The sequence below is a fragment of the Metopolophium dirhodum genome, chromosome 9 (assembly GCF_019925205.1).
Source record: "Metopolophium dirhodum isolate CAU chromosome 9, ASM1992520v1, whole genome shotgun sequence".
NCBI classification, from domain to species: Eukaryota; Metazoa; Arthropoda; class Insecta; order Hemiptera; family Aphididae; genus Metopolophium; species Metopolophium dirhodum.
The window spans coordinates 8,752,331-8,778,030 of record NC_083568.1 but is presented as its reverse complement, the minus strand read 5'-3'; the positions used below and the strand labels follow the sequence as shown (position 1 = coordinate 8,778,030).

Sequence of the window (25,700 nt, the reverse complement as noted above, 5' to 3'; positions counted from 1 at the left end):
CATGAAAATGTACATTACTAGTCTTGATGCTTTTTGGCCTGAGCTCACAATTTTCCACGTAACATAAGTAGTAGAATAGCTTCTTTCTCACGAATCAGATAAAATCGTTAATTCAAATTGACGTCAATATTTGAAATTCGAACAATTGTAAAAAAAATCGTGATTGTTTTCGATATTTATGTAAGAAAAGCTTATAAAACTATAATTTTCATAAAAATGTACATCGCTAGTCTTGACGCTTTTTGGCACAAACTCTCGATTTTCCACGTAACATAAGTAGCGGAATAGCTATTTATGTAAGAAAAACTTATTTGAAGAACTTTGTATTATCTTTCAAGCATTTTTACTCACGAATTACAATATTATATCCTACATGATACGTCATAAGTCGTAAAATAATTGAAACAAATTTCAAATTTCAAATGCTCATGTAAATAAGAGCCAAAATATTTTTACATTTTACCATAATTAAAAAATTATAATATTAATTAAGTAATAATTTTAAGTCTACGGTTGTTCGTGTTTGAATAAAATAAAACAAAATTACAACAAAAAAACAAAATCGATTGTGCAGTCATAAATTGATTTTGGGTAAATATATTTCGCCGATTGTACGTAATGTTTTTTTTTGAAACGTACTAAGTAATTTTTACTTTTTGACAATTTTCCAAAGTACCTATCTACCTACAAACTACTATTTGATACCAGAAATTTCTCCCGACGTAGATGATCATGATCAGAACAAATTGTGTATTTCCACTATAAAAAATGTCAAAAAACACACACATGTTTATTGAAACCACCAAAGATACATTCACCATTCCGCTCAGAATTCAAAACAAAAATGTATAAAATAAAATATTTAATTATTTTTTCCGCATGAAATGAAAACAATTTATTATTATATTTTAAGGGCTATTTAACGACACGCATAAATGTATCGATCACGGGCATGGGAATCGTATGTCGCTAGTTCTAGACTTGATGGGATGCTAAACAACTAAGCATTATAATTAAGACCATATGCGTAAAAGCGCAAGTATTGTCGCTGCAATACCTACCTAAAACTACAAATTGAAATAAATATGCCACGTTGCCACTTGACCGAAGACCGAAGTAATCTGCGGTGTTCGTCGTGCAGAAAATCGATACGGCGGATGTTGATATTTAATAGGAAGGTACAAGAAAACATGTTAATATGAAAATATACAGATAAATATTGGATGCGATTTATCTGCCGATGGTCAGATAAATCAAGCCCGGTCCGGCCGTTGAACAAAGCTTAGTGCTACGCGTAATTCCATTATTCATTCTCGACGAATTTATCTTTTGGTCTGTGTGTATAGTGATTTTCTGGTGGGCACCTATACTTGCATGTTATTATATTATACTATTGGACACCCTCTAGAACAGTGATTCTCAAACTGGAGGCTGAGGCCGTCTTAGGGACCGTGGCCATATTATTGGGGAGCCGTGAAATATTTATTTTATTTGAACTATTCAAAAAAAATAAATTAATTTTTGAAAAATATATGATATTTAAGTAAATATTCGTACAAATTCAAGGAATCAGAATTTTTAAAAAAAATTAAGTATTAGGAGAAAATTAGTGGGGCGCATGCTTGGCGAATCAGTTATATTATATTATACCTAGGTCACGTCATAACACCGTACACGTAAATGCTCATTCAGCGCGTCTTTAGTTATCACCCTATATTATAGACTGTATCTATCTATAATTGTTGTTTTGTAATTTTAAACTCTGGGAAAAGCGACAACAGCGTCAAGAGAACGTGACAAAGCTATTTAGGTATGGCGTAACGTGTAATCGCCATTGTGAATGTTTGCAGTACATAATCTCGTATAATAGTTTTTTATAACTCCACGAGGACGAGCAAAGGGACAGTGCCATGAATTACCCAACAGGTGTCTCTCGCCACTCGGCCTGTATATATAATATACATCTATATAATATAAAGGTACCCTCCGATAGTAAATTTTACACTCCACTGGTAATCATCCGGACAAAGCTTAAAATCGCAGAGTTTCCCAACCTTTTTTATATTGTGCCTCGCTATCAGATCCTCATCGACCGAGTAATCCATAGACAAAATCATAGTTGTATTGTTATACTGTAACAAGTTCTAATATAATTTTTTAATTTAATATTCTAATCTTACAATAATATGCTTGTCAAAAAAAAATTAAACGAATCTATGTCGGGAAACACTGGAGTTCGCCTACCCGTCCTAATCCATTTTTTTATATAAAACATAAATGCTTCCACGTAGCACCATCGCATAGATGTGCTCAAAATTCAAATAACCAACTAGGTATAGCTAAATATATTGTTTTCGTGGAACGTCTCTTTGATCAAGCGTTTTATTACACAAACAGATCACCTAGGAACAAGGTACACATGAAGATTTACCAAACATGCTCACTTCCACGGTTTCCTTTAATAATGAATTTATTCAAATTATGATTTTTGGAATTTTTAAGTAGGTTAAACTATTAAAGACAACAATTTAAATTTGATTAGGTTTGATTTCATAGAAAATTAGATTTTGTTTGTACCATTTAAGGGAGTGTCCTGTAGCGATCCAAGGTTATTTTTTCCGAAATGAGAATACTTAATTATAACAGTAAACCGTTTTTCCGATATCTTTTTTGAATATTTCGATGTGTCTATAAATAATAGAAATTCGAAAGAGTAGTTTTTGAGTTATTAGTGTACCAAGAATAACAACTAACAAGTTCACGGTAATATGTTTGTTTGTTCAACTATTTATTCAATATACGATTACTAAACGGTTCTAATTTTTCTTTACATTGTTCATCGTATCACTTACCTACTTATATCATTGCTTACCGTACATCATATTATTATGTTGTCGAAAAAAAGTAACACCACCCTTCATCCGACGACGGCTAACGGCGCACTCCGTCATACCACTATATTAAATAATATGTCTGATAAAAGGATAAATATTTGCCGTTACCCGTCAAATATTGTGCGTAAGTATAAAGTAAACTAAGTAAACGAATAACAATATCACTGTGATAATATTATAATATCGCTCTGTTCATTTGCGGTTTTATACAGTAAATCTACCTTCCATTAAACTGGGTAGGCATTACATACACACGCCAAATAAAAATGAATTATTCGATTCAAGAGAATTCATATTAAATCTTTTACATTGCACGCCGAGTTCAGTTTGTACCGACATTTTTGTCAAAAAATAATTTAAAAATATTCTCCCTGGAAGGATATTTACTTTTATCATTATTATTTATATTTTCGAAGGCACACACATATTATACGACAATATCTAGTGACGTTAAACAATTATTTATTATGAACATAAACAGTTTATGCATTTATTTAACGGTGCTAAACTGTTTTATTTATAATAGACGGAAACTACCCTTTTTGTATTATAATAGTCACATTAAATATCTCGTTTGTATTTGTCAAATGTCTGATGGCTGTATTGTATACAGTTAATCCTAAGACAAATTGCGTGCAAAAATTAAAATTAAAAAAAAACGCAGCGCTCAAAACATATATAACGAGCAAAGCGCAAAACAAGTTATTATAAATAATTTTAAGTTTAAACTGAATTTAATCATTTATACTAATATTTCAAATGTCGATGTTCGCATCCATAATATATTATACTAGAACCAGTCAACTAATAAATGTCTAGTTATATTTAAAAATAAAATATAGGAAATAAAACAATTTGCTTTTATTCAATATAACCACCTACTTAATTACATTGACTGCTTGTTATTGTGGTTTACTTTTTCCATTTACGCGTATTTTACATTAAATAATATCTAACGCATTATATTATTATTTCGAATGCATACATTTTATGCCCATAGATCACCCAACACCATATTGCTCAGAGATGTGTATAATTGATCATTATTATTAATTAAGTTGCACCTGTTGCATAATTAAATTCGATAATAACTTACTAACACTAATTACACATTGCTTAAATCAATTTTAAAACAAATTAAAGCTACCTTACTATTGGCTTAATTATTATTTATATTGTTTAGTTAACCGCCTTACTTAGTACAATATTTATTTCAAGACTCTTTTGTTTAAGAGTTTTATTTTACACGAGCGCCAAGTTCTTTCTACCCACTGCAAATACTTCCATCACGTTGTCCTGTTGAGTTTACTTTATTACCAATTAGTACATAAAAATGTATGATTTTTTTTTTATTGTATTGAGTGTAAACACTCGCGGTCTTATATATAATATTTTTGTAATAAAAAAAAAAATTATTAATTTATCAAAACAAATAATAACCTAAATAATTGATGTATTTATTTATTATTAATTAACGGCCGTTTGGGAAATTTTACAGAGGTAAATATACTAATGAAAGATACTTATTATTAACAATAAGTAGGACCGCTTTTTTCATACAGTTGTTTATATGAAACAATTCATAGAAAATAAAACAAGTAAGACTATAGCAGTGTTGTAATATGAAATGTAAGATTTTTGTACACAACTTTTGCATGAACCGTGCATATACAATATACATTATACTGCGTATAACCTTGTCGTTATAAATTAATATAACAATTATTAAACTCTGTGATTTTAACAGCTAAAAATAATGAATAAATAAAAAATACTTACGTATATAATATACTCTGCCGTGACAGGAACAACCTAACCTAACCGTTGGAGTCCGACGTCTTATTCTCATGGAATTCGTTTACACTGGCGCACTGAGGTCCAAGAGATACGTGTTTTGTGTGTTTCTAGCATTCCCATAAGTATAGTGTATCGATTTGACGATTATGCTGATATACATGCGAGCCCGGATTAAGGAGAGGGGGGAGGGGTTAAGGGGAGCATAGACCAGGGCCCACAACCGTACATATACTGTATAACCTTGTTGTCATAAATTAAAATAACAATTAAACTCTATGATTTGAATAGCTAAAAACAATAAATAGATAAATAATGCTTACCTATATAATATACAGGAACAACACTTCAACGTCTTATTCTCCTGGAATTGTTTAAACTGGCGCACTGAGGTCCAAGAGATACGTGTATTGCGTGTTGCTAGCATGTCTATAATAAGCATAGTGTATCTAGATATATATCATATATGATGCGAGCCCGGAGTAAGGGGAGGGGGTCAAAGGGAGCATGGACCCGGTCTCACAACGAATATTGAACAATAGGCGGGTAGCACGTTAACTATATTATAAGGATAATGGATGTAATTATTATTCTTTGGCCCAGAGTCCAAAATTATTTTAATCCAGGCTTAGTTGTTATATAATATGTCTTCATAATATCAAATAACAACTTAGGTTAGTATTTATACGTGCACTTGTTGTGATGTCCCCATTTTTGTTTGTTTATTAATTATTGTAATATTATGCTAAATCGATGTTATACGTACGTTGATATTACGCAACATTGCAATATTTAAATTTATATACCCAATTTTTAAGTTGACTAATCGTTATTATTTTTATAATAATTCCATCTTCATTAAATGAAAACAATCATTAACACCAAACAAATATAATCACAATAACTAAAGTTATAGTTGTACCAAAATATAAAGTTCAGAACAAAATGGGCATTGTTATACTGCATGCAGTGTTTGGTTAATCTAATTAAAGTTATATATACAATTGTAATTCAGAACCTACGGTTTGGCACTAATACCAACACTCAATTAGTCAAAAAGGGGTAGTCTAACAACCTACATCTTTACACACAACGGCTGATATTAGTAAACTACTGACTTTCTTGAATATTGCATGCTGTGGTCGTTCATTAAAATGATTAAACCGACTAGAATGTTAGATTCGCGTACTATCACATCCTTCCAGGGAAATGTGAACTTCCTCAACATGATTACTGTTCATGAAATTGTATTACTAATTTACGACCAACACCAACGACTAAGTATCATCTCTATCACAGGGACCAGACAGTCCTTATTATTCTTATAAATATATAATATATACATATATATATAACTACATTACGTTTTTCATTAGCTTCGTTTAAATTTGCATAAAGAATCCATCAAAAATAATATAGCAATTAAAAAAGAATTAGAAATGAGATAAAAAAAAGCTCAAGAGAATATTAAAGATTTCTTAGATTTGAATGTCATTGATAAACAACAGTAGGTACCTATAAACGTAAACATGTATTTATTAAGTATAAATATTACAATGACAATTAATTCAATAATAAACGAAAAATAGTGGTGAGCATGGTTGGTGAGTCACTGAGTACCCAAGGATTGGTATTTGGTATGAATATAGTTTTAATTTTTTAGACATTATTTTGAATATTTTAATATCTTCGATAAGGAAAAAAAACTAATTAAAACATATAAAAAATTGATAAAACAATACATATATAAAATCAAATGATGAATACAATTTTTTTAAAGTTCATTTTGAAACTGAATAGCATAGGGTTAGCAATTTCAAACTATTTCACATTTTTTTCAACCATAGAATATGTACATTACATTATTTGCATAATAATTATTTCCTTATCTACAGTCCACACGTTTATAGCATAAATCTTTGTAATTTGAATTCAACAAGAGTTACTCGCCGAATGTATAATTTAATTTTGTCTTAAGAATTTTATCGTTCGATTAATATTCGCATGATAATTATTATAGGTACGTCAATGAAATTCTCGGAGAATATCTACCAACTTGATTTGCAGTAGGTTAGGTACCTTCACATCCATTGAAATTTGTACGAAGGTCATGAGAAAATTAAGTGATTTTAGGTTAGGTTAGGTTAGACTTTAGTAGGTATCTAATATCTATTTATCTACCTCTGAGGATCTGAACTCACATTCTAAAGCCATTATAAATATTGAATTTAATTAAATTTAAAAGTAGATAAGACTATACCACTGTTTTTTTTTCAATCCATTTGCGAGAGAGGTCTGTTTACGAAACATCTTTTTGAAACTTTTTCACCGACTCGATCTACCGCATTATGTGCCCAATGATTATCATCATTAAACTCGTATAGGTATATAATATAATACTAGTACCTAGGTATATGACGTAACAGCCGGAACTGATATGTGGTGCAGCGCATCGCAGCGAAAACAAAAGTATTTTTACAATACCGTTCGAAACCTACGAAATGCTATTCATTTTATATCCTCGTTAACTTCCGCTAGTCCGACTGACGTAAGTCTGTTATAATTTGAAAATATTGTTTGTTACCGATACGATCGATGTATAGTAAGTTATCCAACGGATACTTTTGCACTGACAACTGTAATCGAATGGTAAGACAGCGTGTAGCCGCTATATTGACTATGCGTTTAATCAATAGATTTAAACTATGGACGGTGAAATTTGAATTCGGAAATATCCGGTCAGGTACATTAGTGTGCGGTTGTCCGAACGTTTCCGACATTTTTATATTATAAGCGTATAATATCCAAACTCGGATAGTATGTAATCCGACTAGGACGTACGACGTGCTGGTCAAGTCACCGGCGACGTTTCCGTCCTAAATAATTGTTTTATTATTATTCCCGGTGGATATTATCGTGAAAACTGCAGCAGTACCCACATGATATTAGGTGTACAGTCTGCCCGAAAATTACTGTCGTATACTCGTGTATTTAAAACAAATAGACGTTACTCCACTATATAATATTATTTTTATTATTATTTTTTAAATTTTTTTAATTTTAAATCGATCTTTATAGCTTCGGCGACAGGGGTCATTAGCTTTATACATTATTAGTTTTTGGTAACAGTTTGATTACAATAATATAGGGGGGGGGCTCTATGGCTTATAACTTTTTGTTTCTCTTAATTGTTTCTCCATTCTGATGCTTCTAAGGAATGACGTCATGATGTTTTCTGGCTGACAGTCGGGTCTGATTATTGAATATTATGTGTTCGTAGGTACATTATGTTTTTCTCTTTCTTCTTCGTTTGATCTACGTTCTGTCATCAGATGTTTTATTGCGAGTTGCATTCCGTCGGTGGTTGGTTTTTCATGAGGTGACCACATGTCAGGTGGGTGTGCCCAATTCTCAGTCGGTTATTCTATTTTTCTAGATGATTTAGGTAGTGGCGAGGGATTTATGTTTTGTTTTTTTATAATTATTATTATTACAGAAATAAAATCGATTAGATGGAATCGTTATAGGCTATTTATGCGGCGCGTCATTATAATACTTTAGCTAGGCCAATCCAAAAAGTGACGACAATAACTGTTCGATGGAAACTGACAGCCACGGCGCGCGTATGGGTTAGGTGCTGGCGAGTGGTGATGTGGATCTGCAGGCGTCGTGTACCCTCCTAAAGGGGTGACAGACTGGCCAGATGATTACGGTACTCGTATATAATACGACGTCCGAGCTAGTGAACGCGTGTGCAACGACTCGAAACGAGAGGACATATTTTGTGTCGCATGATAAATGTGTTTTTTCAACAATCGTATTCTGGCGCCGACGATGCGCGGCAGTCCGACGTCGTAACGGTCACGAAACTGCCTAGAGTCCTTATATTTAGACACCGTTTCAGTCCAGTACGTGGGAAATTATCTCGGTCGTCTGGTCCGAAAATGTGTTCAAATTCTGTGCAGATGTCAAGACTTGATAGAGTTGACACAGTGGTCAAAAGGTGGTCAAAAGGTTGAATAGTGCAGAATATAATATGTACAACAGCAAGGCATTAGGATGAACCGCTTATTCAAATAGACATTAGACAGTGTTGGAGTTAAGTTTGGGAGGGGGCTTGGGAGCTGAAGCACCCACCGTTTAGCATGTTAAACATATTTTTTCTTATAAATTATTTGGATATCACTTATCATGAGGTATCACGTAGAACTAAACGTATTTTCTGCAGTAGAAAAAAACTACCAAAAAATAAGTTAAATTTGTTTTTACCTCGAAGTTGTTCATGATAAGTATACCTATAAGGAGCTTTATTATCGACATAGCACCCGCCATAAAAAAAATCCTAGATCCGCCACATGGGTATCACTAGACGTTACTGGGTAAAAACTATTGAGAGGGAAATGATTTAATCACAGAAATCGAAGCAATGGCCCAATTGTTTGTTTTTACACAAGTCTTACAACACATTTTGTTGCTTCGAAATAAATATTCGAAAATCACTTACAAGACATGTAGGAGGAAACTTCAAATACAAACAAACTTAAAGAAATCAAAACATCAATCGACCCATAGAAATCCCCCACACCATCATCCAAGCACGAAGAAGTAGTTATCACAAGGACTCGGATCTCGGATTGGACACTCCCGTTTATCACACTTAGGTGCAATTGCACCTCATAACAAAAGAAAAAAACCCGAACCGTCAACTCTGTGATTTTAGAACTGACGATCAAACACATCGCACAAGAATGTTCCAAATTCTGCAGTTCCAGACAAATTCGCGGAAACCCATCAACAACGCAACAAGCACTTGCCGAAGAAAACTCCAAAAAAATATACAATTTTTTCACAAACATAATAGGTTCAGCAAAATAACTGTAAAAAAATATATATATTTATATATATTTCACTGACTCCCTCTACTGTTAAACATAATGTATTCACGTAGTTTTAAGACCAATAGAACTATTACAGGCTAATGACCTCAAAAGCTTTATCAACCCAATAAAAAAAATAAATAAATTTAAACACAAAAATCCACAACGCTTTGACCATTTCAGGTCACGGCTCGTGGTTGGCGACCTTGCTCAAAACGGCGGGTGACCACCTGACGTTTTGACCTAAAAGTTGCCCTTTGGCGAATTTTTGAACTGTCAGAATTATTGGGTTATTTTTGTGACCCATATAATGCAATAAGGTTGACAATCCGTCAACATGTCAACATATTATGCGACACAATAAACGTGAAATAAAATATTTACTTTATACATGGAATAATTTTAGAAAAAAAATAAGTATTTTTATCTTATAAAATATGTATATCGCATTCTCTTTATTTTAGAAGATTTAAAAATCTCACTGTTGCCATATGTGGAGGGGGAAAAGAGTACTCTACGTACGAATGAGTATTTCCGTCTTGAGTGGTTAAATTTTAATATCGTTTTATTTTTTATACATACTACATAATATTTATGCTTATTAACAGTCTGCATAAAGTATAATAAGAAAAAAACGTCGTGAAAGTTTAATAGTTTAAATTTTTTTCCTAAAAGTTAATTTCGTAACATATTATTATTTTATAATACCTATATGTTACACATGTTCACTTGATTAAATTACACCCTTTTCCATTGAAAAATATGTTTGCGCACAACACTGCAGCATTACAATAGTACATATATGACGTATCGAATACGTGGAACTTATGTGGAGTAGTATTGCAGTAAAATCAAAAGTATTATTTTTACTATATACCTACCATTAACCTACGACGACTAAATATAATTTATTAATTATTTCATTTCCCTGTGCAGTTCCGCGATTCCGAAAACCCTTAATCAATTTTTAAGTCTGTTTTAATTTAAAAATAAGTTCACGATCACTATTGTAGTATAGTTATTACAGACCGGCACTTTTTCAGCGACTGCCAACACTGTAATCGAAAGTACAATTTTACCGGTGCGACGTTGGACAATATTATTATTAAAATAGGCAGTAACGCGTATTAAATATCCCAACAAAAACACTCCGCAAAAGTCCGTGTAAAAAAAACAAAAAAAAACGACTCTAAAAGTTATGATGTCATTGTATAGCTACATAGATATCATGTATGTTAAAATAGTCTGCTAAATCGTGATCGACCGTTTAGGACCATCCCTGGTATAGAGTAAGTATAGAACTATACAGTCAGTCTACAGTATTATTAGTGCATGATACGTTGATATACTATCGGAAACTATCAAAAGTTGTGATATCATTGTATAGCCAAGTCTTTATATTATAGATATCATTTATGTTAAAGTAATCTGCTAAATCGTGATCGACCGCTTAGGACCATCCCTGGTATAGAGTAGGTATAGAACTATACAGTCAGTCTACAGTATTATTAGTGCATGATACGTTGATATACTATCGGAAACTATCAAAAGTTGTGATATCATTGTATAGCCAAGTCTTTATATTATAGATATCATTTATGTTAAAGTAGTCTGCTAAATCGTGATCGACCGCTTAGGACCACTCCTGGTATAGAGTAGGTATAGAACTATACAGTCAGTCTACAGTATTATTAGTGCATGATACGTTGATATACTATCGGAGACTATCAAAAGTTGTGATATAATTGTACAGCCAAGTCTTTATATAGATATAATTTATGTTAAAATAGTCTGCTAAATCGTGATCGACCGTTTAGGACCATCCCTGGTATAGAGTAGGTATAGAACTATACAGTCAGTCTATAGTATTATTAGTGCATGATACGTTGATATAGTATCGGAAACTATTAAAAGTTGTGATATAATTGTATAGCCAAGTCTTTATATAGATATCATTTATGTTAAAGTAGTCTGCTAAATCATGATCGACCGCTTAGGACCACTCCTGGTATAGAACTATACAGTCAGTCTACTAGTGCATGATATACTATCGGAAACTTTGAAATGGAGAGGAGTACAAAATTGATTTGCCTGTGCCGTTCAAAACATACGAAGTACAATTTATGCGATTTCCTTATTATTCTGTTCCACTTTTCCGACAAACGCAAGTCTGTTTCGATTTAAAAAAAATAGTATAGTTATGATACGAGACAGAAACAACTGTACCTAATCAAAAGTAAAATGTTACCAGAGCGACTATACGTTTAGATATTATTATGTTTTGGGACACGACAATATCATTAAAGTGAAAACGAAATAAATAAATATTACTGGCATCGTCCAGCGGTCGAAATTCAATTGGAAAAACCATTTTGATTTTAAAATCAACACACTCTAAAATATTGTATTTCTTAGCACGCACACATTTATATATTTTTGCGTTTGTGCTTCTTCTATTTTTATTCACATGCGAACGTTCTATGTTATTAAAAAAACAATAATTTTTTTTTTATCAAATTATCATAATTGATTGGTCATTACTTTTATGTTTCGTATTATCCGACTTCGACCATGAAAAACGTTTTAAATTTTATGTTTTCGATGTTAAATTTCGATGGTAAAACATTTATTTAAGTCAAGTAGTTTGTTTTTTCCATTTTTTTCAAACATTAATATTTTTTCGGAGTGAATTAATTTGAAACTTAAGTATTTTTTCAAAATATTCTATTTAAGAATTTTCAAATACAAGTAAATCTTAAATTATTTATCATCCATAACATTTTCATAAACTTTTTCATACGTTTATCTAATAGGTATTAATTTTTCACAACTCATTTATCTGTTCCTTTAGTTACACGCCGTATATAGGTGAAGTTATTGGCACGAAAAAAAAGCGTTTTCTTAGAATAATTAGTAGCATTTGGCGGATTTGCATATTTATTCTGGTCGATCATTTTAAGATTTCAACTATTCATCTTTTAGTGAATATTTCGGTGGTTTTTTAAAATCTTTTTTAAATAATTACAATTGTAATTTGTAATATAGTAAAAAAATTAAATTTTTATAATCTCGATTGATATAATAAATAATAAATATAAGCTCATAGGTATAACTACTCGTTGTTATAAATGGTTTTCACAAATATATTATTTTCCTATGGACTAAAACAACCTACAAATTTGAATTCAATGATATCATTGTGTCTATACGAAAAACGACTCGAACACGGTTTGTCGGCCTAGGATATTTTATTAATATTTATATTGTTATTATTGATTCACCAGGTAGTCGGTAATTTGAAATTATTTGCAGATTATCGTATACTTAGTACATAATAATACATATATATTTAAGAAAAAATGTCAATCACCTACGAATAAAATTTTTAAATTACAATAAAATAACTAAATGCGTTATATTCTTGGTTATTTAATATGTGATTTCGTCCAATTTCGAACTCAAAATAACAATAAAAAAAAAAAAACTGTGTTTATTTATTTTTTAGATTTTTTGGTTACAAAATTACTACTTACCTGTAGTAACCTTGTCTTAAATGTTCAATGCTTGGTTTTATATAATTAGTAACGCGAATATAATAAACGCGTCTTGGTGTTGTTGCAGGTGTCCCGTGCAGGTGGATAGGACTGCGGCGCCATGGCCGACAACGGCGGCGAGTCGACGGCCACACCGTGGAACGCCACTGACACTGCGGCCACTGCGCAGTGGAACGCGACCGGTGCCGCAGGCGGGGTGTCCTGTCACTCGGAGATCGAAGGCGTGCTCGGCACGGCCGCGTTCCAAACACTCGTCTACCTGACGTACACGATCGTGTTCGTCGTGTCGCTGGTCGGCAACGGGCTGGTGTGCCACGTGGTCATGTTCTCCGCGCAGATGCACTCGGTCACCAACCTGTTCATCATGAACATGGCCGTCGGCGACCTGCTCATGACGCTCTTCTGCGTGCCGTTCTCATTCGTCGCCACGCTGCTCCTGCAGTACTGGCCGTTCGGCAGCGACCTGTGCCACACCGTTAGCTTCGCCCAGGCGGTCGCCGTGCTGGTGAGTGGGTCGCCGCCGCGGTCGACGGACGCTGAGGGATGTAATGATGGTGGTGGTGGTGGTGATAGTGGAGGCGGAGGTAGTGATGGTAGATGTGGAGGTATAGGTGGAGGAGGAGGTGATCGTGGTCATCGTTTTGGAAGGGTTGTGGTTTGTTGGGCCACTTTTTATTATATCCTTCTAGCACCTTACAAACGGAGTACTATATACAGTACGTACCAATACTAGTTATGAAACACGACTTTGCCCGGGAAAAATGAACAAGCACAAAATACGGTGTTATACAGGGTGATTGTTTAGCATGCTCGCCATATTGTTATAAATGATGCATATCTTCAAATAATGATTTTTGGAATTTTTAAACACACTCGAAGTCTATATTTTTGAATACTTGAGATTTTTTGTAACGTTGAAAGATGATCCTGTGACGATACAAACATCTGTATTTCTAATAGGAACCCCCTTTTCACTTTTAATTATTCGGCAGATATTTATTTTAAGAACCTCAATGTTTTTAACTCAAAATCCGAACAATCAATTTTTGTTAACGATATTATGTCCATGACGTTGGGTTAAGTAGATATGGAGGCCTACTGCTTAGATTATATAAACATTTTAGCAAATACTAGTGATCTATCAAAATAAAACACTGCAAGTATAATACATTCATTTTTAAGGACTATATTATCCTTAGTATAAACAATTTAATAACTCAAAAACTAGATACTTATTAGAATTTAGATACATCAACATTTTCAAGTAAATAATCCGCTAAATAATTTGCAGTAAAAAAAGGGGGGGGGGTTCTCATTTGAAAATTAGAAGGTTATATCGCAACAGGAAAATGTGGTCTTTAGGTATACTTAAAGATTCTAAAAATCAAAATTTGAATAAATGTACTTTAAATTAAAGGGGAGAATTATTAAAAAATCACCCCCAATATATCGCTATATCGCCGGTTCTATTGTACCTTAGTTCACAGGCAAATTGTCATCGGTGTACTTCCCTTATTGTGAACTAATTTCACCAAGATGGGCAACCCGTTGTGTCAGATTGTATATATGTTATAGCACTAAAGGTAATTTTCGTTTAAAAACAAATTTTATAGTATCTAAGCTTTCCTGATATCTTTAAGAAAAATATCCCAACTAAGAAACTTTCGTTAAAATCGGTCGAATAGTTTTTGTGTCTTTAAGCGAGGACGTTGCATCATTGCCTTTGGTTGTACGTTTGATTAACAAACAATAAATTGAATACTATTTTCTTTTACATAAAATAAATCCCAAAGACGTCTAATAGTCCTCAAAACTATAGTTTTTATTAGTTTGTCGGTAGATATCTACTAAAAAGTGTGTACAGCTTTGACTGAACAGGTGGCCGAACTAAAAGTTGTACGACTTTAATGCCCAAGTCTTAATGGTCAATAGCAGCTGTGACGTGTACCAACACGTGTGGTGTACGACTCTTTTGCGCGATGATGGGGGTGCAAAACGTTCTATAGCACCCTCAAGTTCGAATTTACCACCCCTTGATTTTTAGTTCTACGTTTAATTTACTATTATTAGTATAACAGTGAAATGCCATTAGTTTTTAAATTATAAAATATTTATCGAAAAAATATTAATACAATTTTGGTCAACTTAAGTCAATATTAATTCGTTATACATTATTACATATTATTCCTATAATTTATCGTTAGACGAATAGCATTAAAACAGATACACATTACGTAGAAATGGATTGCTTACGAGTAATTTTTAGCCAATGTGTCACATCAAAAAGCACTATTCAGATGTACGCTGTGGTTGAATGTGTATTATTATTTACTCTCGTGAGTTTTACATTACCTAACTATTAACGTTTTATCGTTTAAATCTTGATATAATATTGTTGACAAAAGAGTATTATAGGTATAGTTTTTCATTAATATGTGTATAAAAAGTGTTCAATTATCGATTATTGTAGATTTATAAATATTATAAGATTATGCAATTTTAGTAGTTAGGGGGGGGGGGGGGCAATGCACGTCTCTGTGAGGCATTTACAATATTATAGAACCTCACATTATAGTTGTGCCTAAGGTGTGCAATGTGCATACAGCTGTTTAGTCTGTGTGTAATCGTTTCTATTTAGCTGTATTATAATAAGTTAATATTTACATTTTCAGCGGTATCTTTGGCCCCCGGGTCACGGGTTTTCGGTAAAGCAATTAAAAAAGCGTTCCTCTTTTAGACTTTTGTTTGCCGTAGTAATATTATCTTCGCACACCGTTATAAATAAATATTGTTTTAATATAATATTATAGCAGCGCGTTTATATTGACGACGGCGTGGACTTAAAATGATTCTCGGAAAACCTGTAGCTTCAGGGATATCTCTCTCAACGAACGATTCCGTGACGGGTTCGTTGATAATAAAGTAGAGTGTTCCGCAAGGCCGTATCTGTGGTGGGGGGGGGGGGGGGGGGGTCTAGGGGGTCTGGACGCCTCCGAAATTTTTTCAATACCTTATTTTTAACCAAATATCAAAACCCAAATTCGATAAAATTACAATATACATGTTTTGGACCTGATTTTTATATTTATTTACCATAGAGTTGCTTTCAACCGACAATAATATTATTATAGGTTTCAACAAGCTTGTGGATTTAATCCAAACACGATTTTCTCCTTTCTGTTAATTTTCCAATATTATTATTTACGTGCGGTTTTCCCATTTTATTGAATTTAAATGATATATTAAGTAATTAACTAGGAATCCCAGAATTATTTATACATGGGACATATGAATCATACCTACACTTGTAACTTACATCGATGTTAATATTATGGGGAGAGGGTGTAGTCCCTAAAAAATCAAAAGTTATAATCCGACCGTATGAAAGTTTATTTTTACTTTTTAAACAATTGCCAGGTTTCTGTAGGCACCTGAAAAAAGATTGGTATTTTGGATATTATGACCCATGTGAACAATTAATATATTACAAAATTAATTATATTTCTTATATGAATTCTTAGTAAACATTTGATACCTATACGATATTATTAATTGACTTCTATGAACATTTCTTTTTCCTCACTTTAAAATAAACACAATATTCAATATGTAAGTGGTACTTCAAACAAATATAATAATTAAAATAAATAATAAAGATTTGTGGTTTAGATATTATTGTTTTTAAATCATTATTTAAATTTAAAAATTTTAAATGATAATAAAAAATGTAATTTTTGAAACAAATATGAAATAAAGTACATACAGGACGGATTATCCAAAAGTGTGGACCTTTTGTAGGTAAACCGGGACGCCATTCATTTAAATACGAGACAATCCAGTAAAATATGGAATGAATGGGATCCTTATAATTAACACAACATCCGACATCGTAGGTTGTACCAATAACCTACCTATTTAATAACAAGTAAAAAATCTCGTCCCGGTGCTCTATCAATGAATGCGAATTCGATAAATTTAAAGAGTACGACATAATATGTATTAATTATTTACTACCCACACTCCCGATAATGGCACGTGACAGAGGAAAATGTTTTTATTAATAATTGTTGTTCGCATTGTGTGGAAAATTAATTATTAACTATAAAGGTTTTATTGCGTAAACGATTATATTGTGCGGGTGTGCGTATACCTACCTTTCGTATCTAAAATGGGGAAAGCAATTTAATAAAATGTACAAACGTCTGTTTTGACAGAGAATATGCCATTGTATAACGCCGCATGTGTGTGATTTGTATACAATGTAAATGTTAATATTATGAACTTTTATTAATAATTGTATAACGTAAGAACATTAATATAAAATGGCAAATGAAAAAAAAATAATTAATAAATACAAATGGCGGTGCTGACTTTTCAAATTTTCCTCAAATCTATAAAATTTCGAAATTATATTTCATACTTTAGTTGACACCTTGATTATAATACTTTTCCCGATGGGGGGGGGGGGGGGTGGGGGGTGTTATATGGCGTATTTTTTTCGAATAAAATATTAAGATTGCTTCACAGGAATAATTCTCAGGCCTAGAAGAAGACTTACCGGCCATTACATTGCACTCCGATTTTCATTTTATTTTGAATAATGGTATAATATTATTTGTAAAAAAAAGCTTAAAATTGAATTATTTTTGGAGACATATTATAAGGTTTGAGATTAAAGTATCGAAAAACCGAGTTCAATGTAGAATATTATTCTCTATTGGCTTAAGAAAAATTATCGAATTTGTTTGATTCTATACATACCTGGTTCATTATTCCCGTAAAACGTATTTTTGTGAACAAAATTAAATTGGCACCCGGTGCGCTTTAAGACAAATTAATAATCGATCTGTAACAGAAAAACAATACATAGAGATATTATAATGTATTTCTACCTATTAACAATAATATCATTGATTTTCAACTGTAGGTAAGCATATTGTATAATATTGTTTTTAGAGCACAGCAAATGGATTAAATATTTTTGATTTCATTAATAGCGACCGCAGCTATATTATGTCTTTCCGGGTCAGACATAATGTCCGAATTGTTCTTGAGGGGATTGGATACTGACAATATAATATAGTGTCGTCTCTGTCTTCCATGCTTGATACCTAAAAACTACCCATTTTATCGTCCATCAGTGTCTACGTCAGTACGACCGAAGTACAGTCAAGCGATAAATATTATAAAAACAGATTCAGCGTGAGCGTGTACGTGAATATCGATCGAACCACTTTTTTTGATTTAACTTAAGTTATTTTTCAAATATGTATATTATCGAAAACGTTCCAACTTTCTACTCAAATTTTTAGAAATTAGAAAGCGAAATTCGAAAAAGTGGCCCGATCGAGCTCATGCGTGTGCACTTCACGCTGAATTCAAATCTGTTGTATCGTTTCACTGCGTCGATGGACGAAAAAGTGTGTAGTTTTTACCATGTTGCGCGAGTGAAAGACAACGAATATCAGTGCCCAATCCTCTTAAGTTCTCATCGTCTCGGGTATGACGTTAGTCGTTCAATTATTCGGTCTCCATAAAAAGTAAACTAAAGCCGACTACTTTTCTCGGCGCTGAAGAATTTTCCTTTATTCGAAATCCACAAACCGCACTTGGTCCTCATGCACCACTACAACTCACTTTCCTTAATCGTACAACTCTGAAATAATGAAGGTTACTACTTGATTTATCGGTACTTTTTAAAACACTTTTAACTGGTATGATTCTCCCTCGACACTTATGTTTCGTATTTCGTCGGATTAAGTAATTTCTTTTATGCGCCCGCACACTTTACTCGGCATGTCACGGAACAGCAATTCGATTGCGGTTGATCTTGCAAGCCTCCACAAACTTTTATTAATTTTTGAAACCTATGAAAGTAATTGCATATATTGTCAAGGTATTCATATTATGGTCTATTTCTGTAATAATTTAAAGTGTTCAATTATTATTCATTCCAGAAGTTTGGACTTGCCTATCGTATGGACTATAGTGACTTTCAATATCATTCACTTAGTCTTACCACGACTGATAGAACTATGTGGTAACTACAAAATTGTTAGATTTAAGTAGGTTTGGTGCAACACAAATTGTGTTTACGATTATTGTTACGTATGTTCACCGAATAAACACTGATTCGAATTGTTTTTTTTTTTTTCATATACATATCAACCGCAGAGTTGCATTTTCACGTTTCTTTATTGCTTTTCACAAATATTTCTATGTTTTAAAATATGTCCATAAGTTAATTTGAATACCATTTATTATTTATTTGTCTTTATTTGGCGTAACCAACAATTTAAATTCCAAAAATATTGAACGACATTATTTTTAAAAATATTTTTTTAATTTAAATTAATTTCCAACTCACCTAACTTCGGATGGTTTAATAAAAATATTCGTGTTTACTTTCGATTTTCATATTATAATAGTTAAATGTATACAATATAATAATATAACGTAAACGTGTTATTGGAAAATTGTCAAGTGGGTGAAAATACATCTGACGTCAGATTAGCGATTTAAGACGTAGGTATTTCCATTTAAGACCGTGGAATAGAATAAATATTATTACAAAATGTAATTTGATCACTCGGCCGAGTATATGTTGAACGGTTAACTACGGCTATCAATTATTATTATATAATATTAACGTTTTTTTGGAAATATAATACAAACACGACGTAAATCCGTATTATATTATTATTTTAAACTTGTAAATGTGGTGCCTACGTAAACAGTGATAAACAGTATTAGGACTTATCTAGATAAATTTATCTAAGTATTTATTTTAGATAAAAATTTAACTTATCTGGATAAATTTACAAGATAAACTTTTTGGTGAAAATTAGCTAGATCTGTTCCAAAATGTTTCATTTTTATTCTCATTATCTCAGGCACAACTTGTACGTTAAGTAACATCTAGGGCAAAAATATATGACGTTTTTCTGAAAATACTATAAATTATTCCTATTTAGTAATTTTTATTTATTAGTAATTAATATTCTGTATTTGGTTTATAATATACTAATTAATTTATGTAAGTAGCCTATATTAATATATAACTGTCGCGACCAGTGTTATTTCCCAGAATTTTATAAATATTTTTAAATTATAATTAAAATACGAATAATAGAACAGAGACGATAGTTATAACCACCGCCGTCCCAAACAAAATCCAATAGAAAGTAATATTATTATTCATTGAGAAATAAAGATAAACCAGCCGTCTATTCTTTCCGTATTCACTATATTTCTGAAATTAATATAAATAATAATATATAATTCACATTGACATATCCTGATATTAATGACAATTGATAAGTCTGTCGAGCAATACGTGAGATGCTATTTATATATTTCGGGTTTTATATTTTATAATATAAATCTATGGACTATAAACTATCTAATAAATAATAAACATATTATATAGGCATGTACTTACATGACGGTATATATATATTTTTAGATTAGTTGTTTTAATATTAATTTCTATAATTATCTGTTATTTATCTAGATAAAATATTTTTATCTTTTATCTGTATCTTAGATAAAATTTAATGTTGTTATCTTTATCTTTATCCAGACGATTGTTTTGTTATCTGTTCCTAACACTGGTGATAAATGGTATGTTTTCATTCATCCGGCGCATAATATCACTGTTCTCAGCTCGGGCGAAGCTGTTTATTCGTTCGATCAACTTATAACTTCGAACGGTTAAATAGAAATGTTCGTATTTATGTTCGATTTATAAGACATCATATTTTCGTATAATATTTAAATATATATTATGTAAGGGAAACGTGTGATTGGAAAAACTTGAAGTGGGTGCAAGACGTATCTGACGTCGGAACATCGATTTAAAACGTATTTCGAGTTAAGATCGTGAAATAGAATAAATTTATACAAAATGTAATTTTATCCGTCGTCCGAGTAAAATATGTCAAACGGTCAACTGCTGCAACTATAAATCATTATTATATTCACACTTTCTGAAAAAAAATACGTAAATAGTGATATTGATAAATAGTATGTTTTCATTCATTCGGTGCATAATATGTATCATTGTGCTTAGCTCGGGCGCACGCGAAGCCTTTAATTCATTCAACCGACTTATAACTTTGGACGGTTTAAGAGAAATATTCGTGTTCAGTGGCGTGCTCAAATTTTTTGAATGAGGTGATATGAATTTTTGACTGTTCTCATAGCTGTAAATACACTTTCAATGCTTTATCATATGATATTTATATGATAAAAATAATCCAAATAATCGAAATACTCGGAAAAATATTCAGGATCCTTTGGAATATGAAATTAAAACTTAATATTGTCATTCAAATAAATTAAAATTTTGAAATTGTTAAAGATAAAAATTACTAAAAAATATATTTTTTAAAAAAAAGTTGTTTTTAACGACCAGAAACCATGTAAAAATGTTTTTTTCAAAAAACTTTTTGAAATAATGAGTAGGTATTAAATTATAAAAGAATCATCCGGTATACATATAGGTAACGACATATAAACGTGTTATTGGAAAAAGTTGAAGTGGGTACAAAATACATCTGATGTCGTATAATAACAAATATTAAGACATATTTCAAGTTGAGATCGTGAAATAAAATAAATTATAACAAAATGTAATTTTATCCATCGTCCAAGGAGAATATTATGTTGAACGGTTAACAGCTATCAATTATTATTATATTCACATTTTTTCAACATAATATAACAATATAAACACGCAGTGGTGGTATATAATTCTATACACCGTTATTTACAATATGTTATTACCCATTTTAAAATTTTTAAGGTGGTGCCTACCTACGTAAATAATGATAAATAGTGTGTTTTCATTCATTCGGCGCATAATAATATCATTGTGCGTAACTCGGTCGATCGCTAAGCCTTTTATCCGTTCGACCGACGGTGCTGCTTATTATGGCGACAACGAACAATAGAACACGGAGGACATCCGAAAAGAACGCGTTGACTCGAGGCGACAAAAGGCAGCGCAATAATTATGCACTTTTTTAACCCAATTTTTTTTTCAGCCCCGCTGAACAATGCTGACGGTACGGTAACGTAAATAATAATATACTTTTAAGAGGACGCCACGCCCACATATTATATTGTATCGTCTCCGTCTTGCGAACGTACGACTGCACGTAGCAAATTTGTGTACAGCAGTTCCGAGTGTGTGCAATAACTTTTGACAATAATATTTAGAGAGAATCGACGACCTACCGTCAAAATATTTCAACGAGTGAGGACATTATCTGTGCTTTCACGTGGGGTTTTACAATATTTCAGTTTTCAAGTGACTTGTACAGTGACACTCTCTAAATTACCCTAAAATCCCTACATTATGTATTTATATTTGATAGCACAGCTGATAATATTCGTACGCAATGGCGCCTATAGGGTAATTTTCAGGGGGAGGGGACAAAAATTAAACTAGATTCCAAAGCCAGTCCATTCTTGTTTTTTAGGTCTAACTATTATTATTATTTACTATAGTGAAATACCATTAATTTTATGTTTTGAAAATATGAAAAATTTACCGTAAAAAAATCAAAACTATATTATCTTGGTCATTGAGTTATAAATGATAATGTCATATTCCTATAATTGATGGACGTTTAGCATGGCGATACATGTTATGGAAAAATGGATTGATTAAGAGGAATGTTTAGCCAATAAGTCACGTGAAAAAGCTCAAACAGATGTATGCTATGGTGATTGGTAGACCAACCGTGTATTACTGGTCATCCCCCATAATTTTAATCGGTAAAATCTTAATATATTAATAAAAAGATTATAGTATATACCTACATTATTATATATTTTGTTTTTATCGTTAATATATTATATGAAGTGTGTTCAAATGTGTTTGAAAAGTTTTCAAGTATATTGATTATTGTAGATTTTATAATTTTGATAATAGAGGGTGTGGGAGAGCCCTCCGTGGCTCTGTGTGGCATTTACAATCATAGCACACCAAGTTTTAGAGGTAAAGTGTCGGCGATACAAATCCAAACAGAGTACCGTGCCGGCGACGGACTTTTGCGGTTTACGCTATTCGCGAGTATACAAAACAAAATAATATAACGCGTATTGAGGTCAAAATAATAAGGCGGCGGATGTGAGTGGCGGCTAACTCTCGTCACGCTGCCCACCCCACTCGAGCGGAATACTCGACCGAAATAACAATGCCAGGAGACCGCTGTGGTGGCGGCGGAAAAGGATATTCTCGGCGAGAAAAGGATATACACGTCGTGGCAATAATAATAATAATAATAATAATAGAAATGTGAGGCCGCAATATTTGTTTCGGTGATTTAGAGACGACGTCAGCGGGCGCGTGTAGGTATATATAGGTTCGTACCCATAATATATAGATATTATATGTTTATATGCTGGTGAAAACGACGGATTTCGTGCCGACATGACGTGACAAATCCGTCATGTGCGTTTCACTGTTGTTGTACTGATAATAATATTATGACGTCGAGTTTTCTTTGTTTTTACTCTCTCGGTGGTTTTCTTTTTCGCCGCTGTCAAATTGGCCGTTTCCCAGCCGCGGCGCACGCTTTGTTACACGAATCGCGTTTCCCGTGACCACGGAAAATACAACAACAAAAACTACTTATACATGTGTATACAATAACCTATAAATCAGCGTGATGCTCGACCGAATTCGGTTGAACGTTTCGTGTGACATTAGAACTATAATAATATTATTACACCACGACCGATCGTAAAAAACGGCACGAACAACCTTTAGGCACGACTATGATAATAGTGTCGAGCTATCATTTCGAATATCAAAAACCGTACGAGCCTTTGGCGGACACGACACAATTGATACGAAATAATAGTACGTCTGCGTACGAGTGTCGTTCGTGTGAAGTTAACGGGCTTGACTCCATTAGCTGCGCAAATATATTGTGTATATCACGTTTGTATAGTACCTATGGACTTCGTCCGGCGTGGTTCCACTATAACCGTTTGATTTTGGATAACTCGATATCTCTGTTTGCCGAAATCTAATGAGGGGCGCGCATTCCTTGCTGCGAACACTCCGAGTTCCGTCGAAAAGTCTCGTGTGTAAAACGATAGGACACGTTAAACCATACTAACCTAACCTAACCTAACCATACTCTGAAAACTATTATTATTATAACGATCATGACGCACAATACATTGTACAGTCTTGTAAGGTATAGGTACTTGTATACTGGAGTAAGCGTCACTGCGTAAAACTATTTTAAATATTTTATCAAAGTTGTTTGTACTAAAAATCAAACACGCGATTTCAGATGGTTTACAATTTTAGTTTACATATTTTCTGTTTTCAGTTATTCAACCTCGTTAAATAAAAATAAATTAAAATTATGTAATGGTCGGTCGTATATTTAATAATATTAATTTTTTTTTTATATAGATTAAACCTAACTGACAGTCAAAATACTTTGACAAAGAAAACAGAAAAGTAATTTACAGTTATGCAATTCGATAATCGTAAGACATGAACATTATAAAAAAAAAATATTGTAGTAATATTTGAAAGTGTCTCTATAAATAGTTTTTTTTAAGTTTTTGCATTTGTACATGGATACTTTTTTACTGAGTATTCAATAATCTTCAAAATAATAATCTGTATTAATACTTACAAAGCTTTACTATACAAAACTGTATATTATCAAAAATGGGAAGTTATTCGATTTTGTCCAACGAACATTTCAGTATACGGCTCAACTCAAGATTATATCGTTTTTTTGGCTAACGCAATACAGCGGTATCATTATTTTCAATCGAACAATAATATCATTGTACATTAAACCTATTGCATATTATTTGCATATTTGGTATCCCAGGGTTCTCAGTGAGTTTTGCATAATTTATATGACGGCGTGCTGTATAGGCAAAATAGGTACACCAATGCCGTATGACATTTAAAAGAGTCCGATATTGACGTAGTGAAATATTATGATGAAAAGTAAAACATCTTTTTTATTTTAACTTGTCTCAAAATATGCTGTAGATTTTCATTCATAAATTAGCTTTGATCAACCTTGAAAGTCATTCAATCGTGTGTGATCCACTACCTACGGTTATTTCAGTAAAATGAACCTAGCTAAAATTTTAAATGGCTGAATGTCGTACCAATGTTTGGAGAATAGCAAAGTGACTTTCACCATGTGGACAACGTTCAATACTGTTGGCTCGGATTGAAAGTCACTTAAAATGCATTATTGTGCATCCGCTAACGAAGTGCAAAAACAAAATAGAAAACAATGATTAAGCAAAACCTCAATTTATTCAAATAAACACTGAGTAAAACCATATAAACTACTCTAGAAAACTATTATTATTACAACGATCATATTGTATAATATATTATCCAGTCTTGTAAAGTATGTATACTTGAGGAAAAGTAATTGAGTAAAAATATTTTAAATATTTTCTCAAAGTTTCTGTATTAAAAATCAAATACTCATTTTCAAATACTTTACCTTATTAGCTAATATATTTTCTATTTTCAATTCAACCACGATAAAAAAAAAATAAAAAAAATATGTAAT

The 25,700-nt window shown here is 32.2% G+C and overlaps 1 protein-coding gene across 4 annotated transcripts in view; it reads left to right on the top strand.

The window, feature by feature from the left end:
• LOC132952368 (RYamide receptor-like) overlaps positions 1 to 25,700 on the top strand; it is a 121,555-nt gene that overhangs the window by 72,631 nt on the left and 23,224 nt on the right. For all 4 annotated transcript variants that reach the window (XM_061024651.1, XM_061024652.1, XM_061024653.1 and 1 more), the window contains one exon: positions 13,187 to 13,624. In XM_061024651.1, the coding sequence (XP_060880634.1) occupies positions 13,220 to 13,624 (405 nt within the window). In that variant the 5' untranslated portion in view covers positions 13,187 to 13,219. The remainder of the gene's footprint in view (positions 1 to 13,186; positions 13,625 to 25,700) is intronic.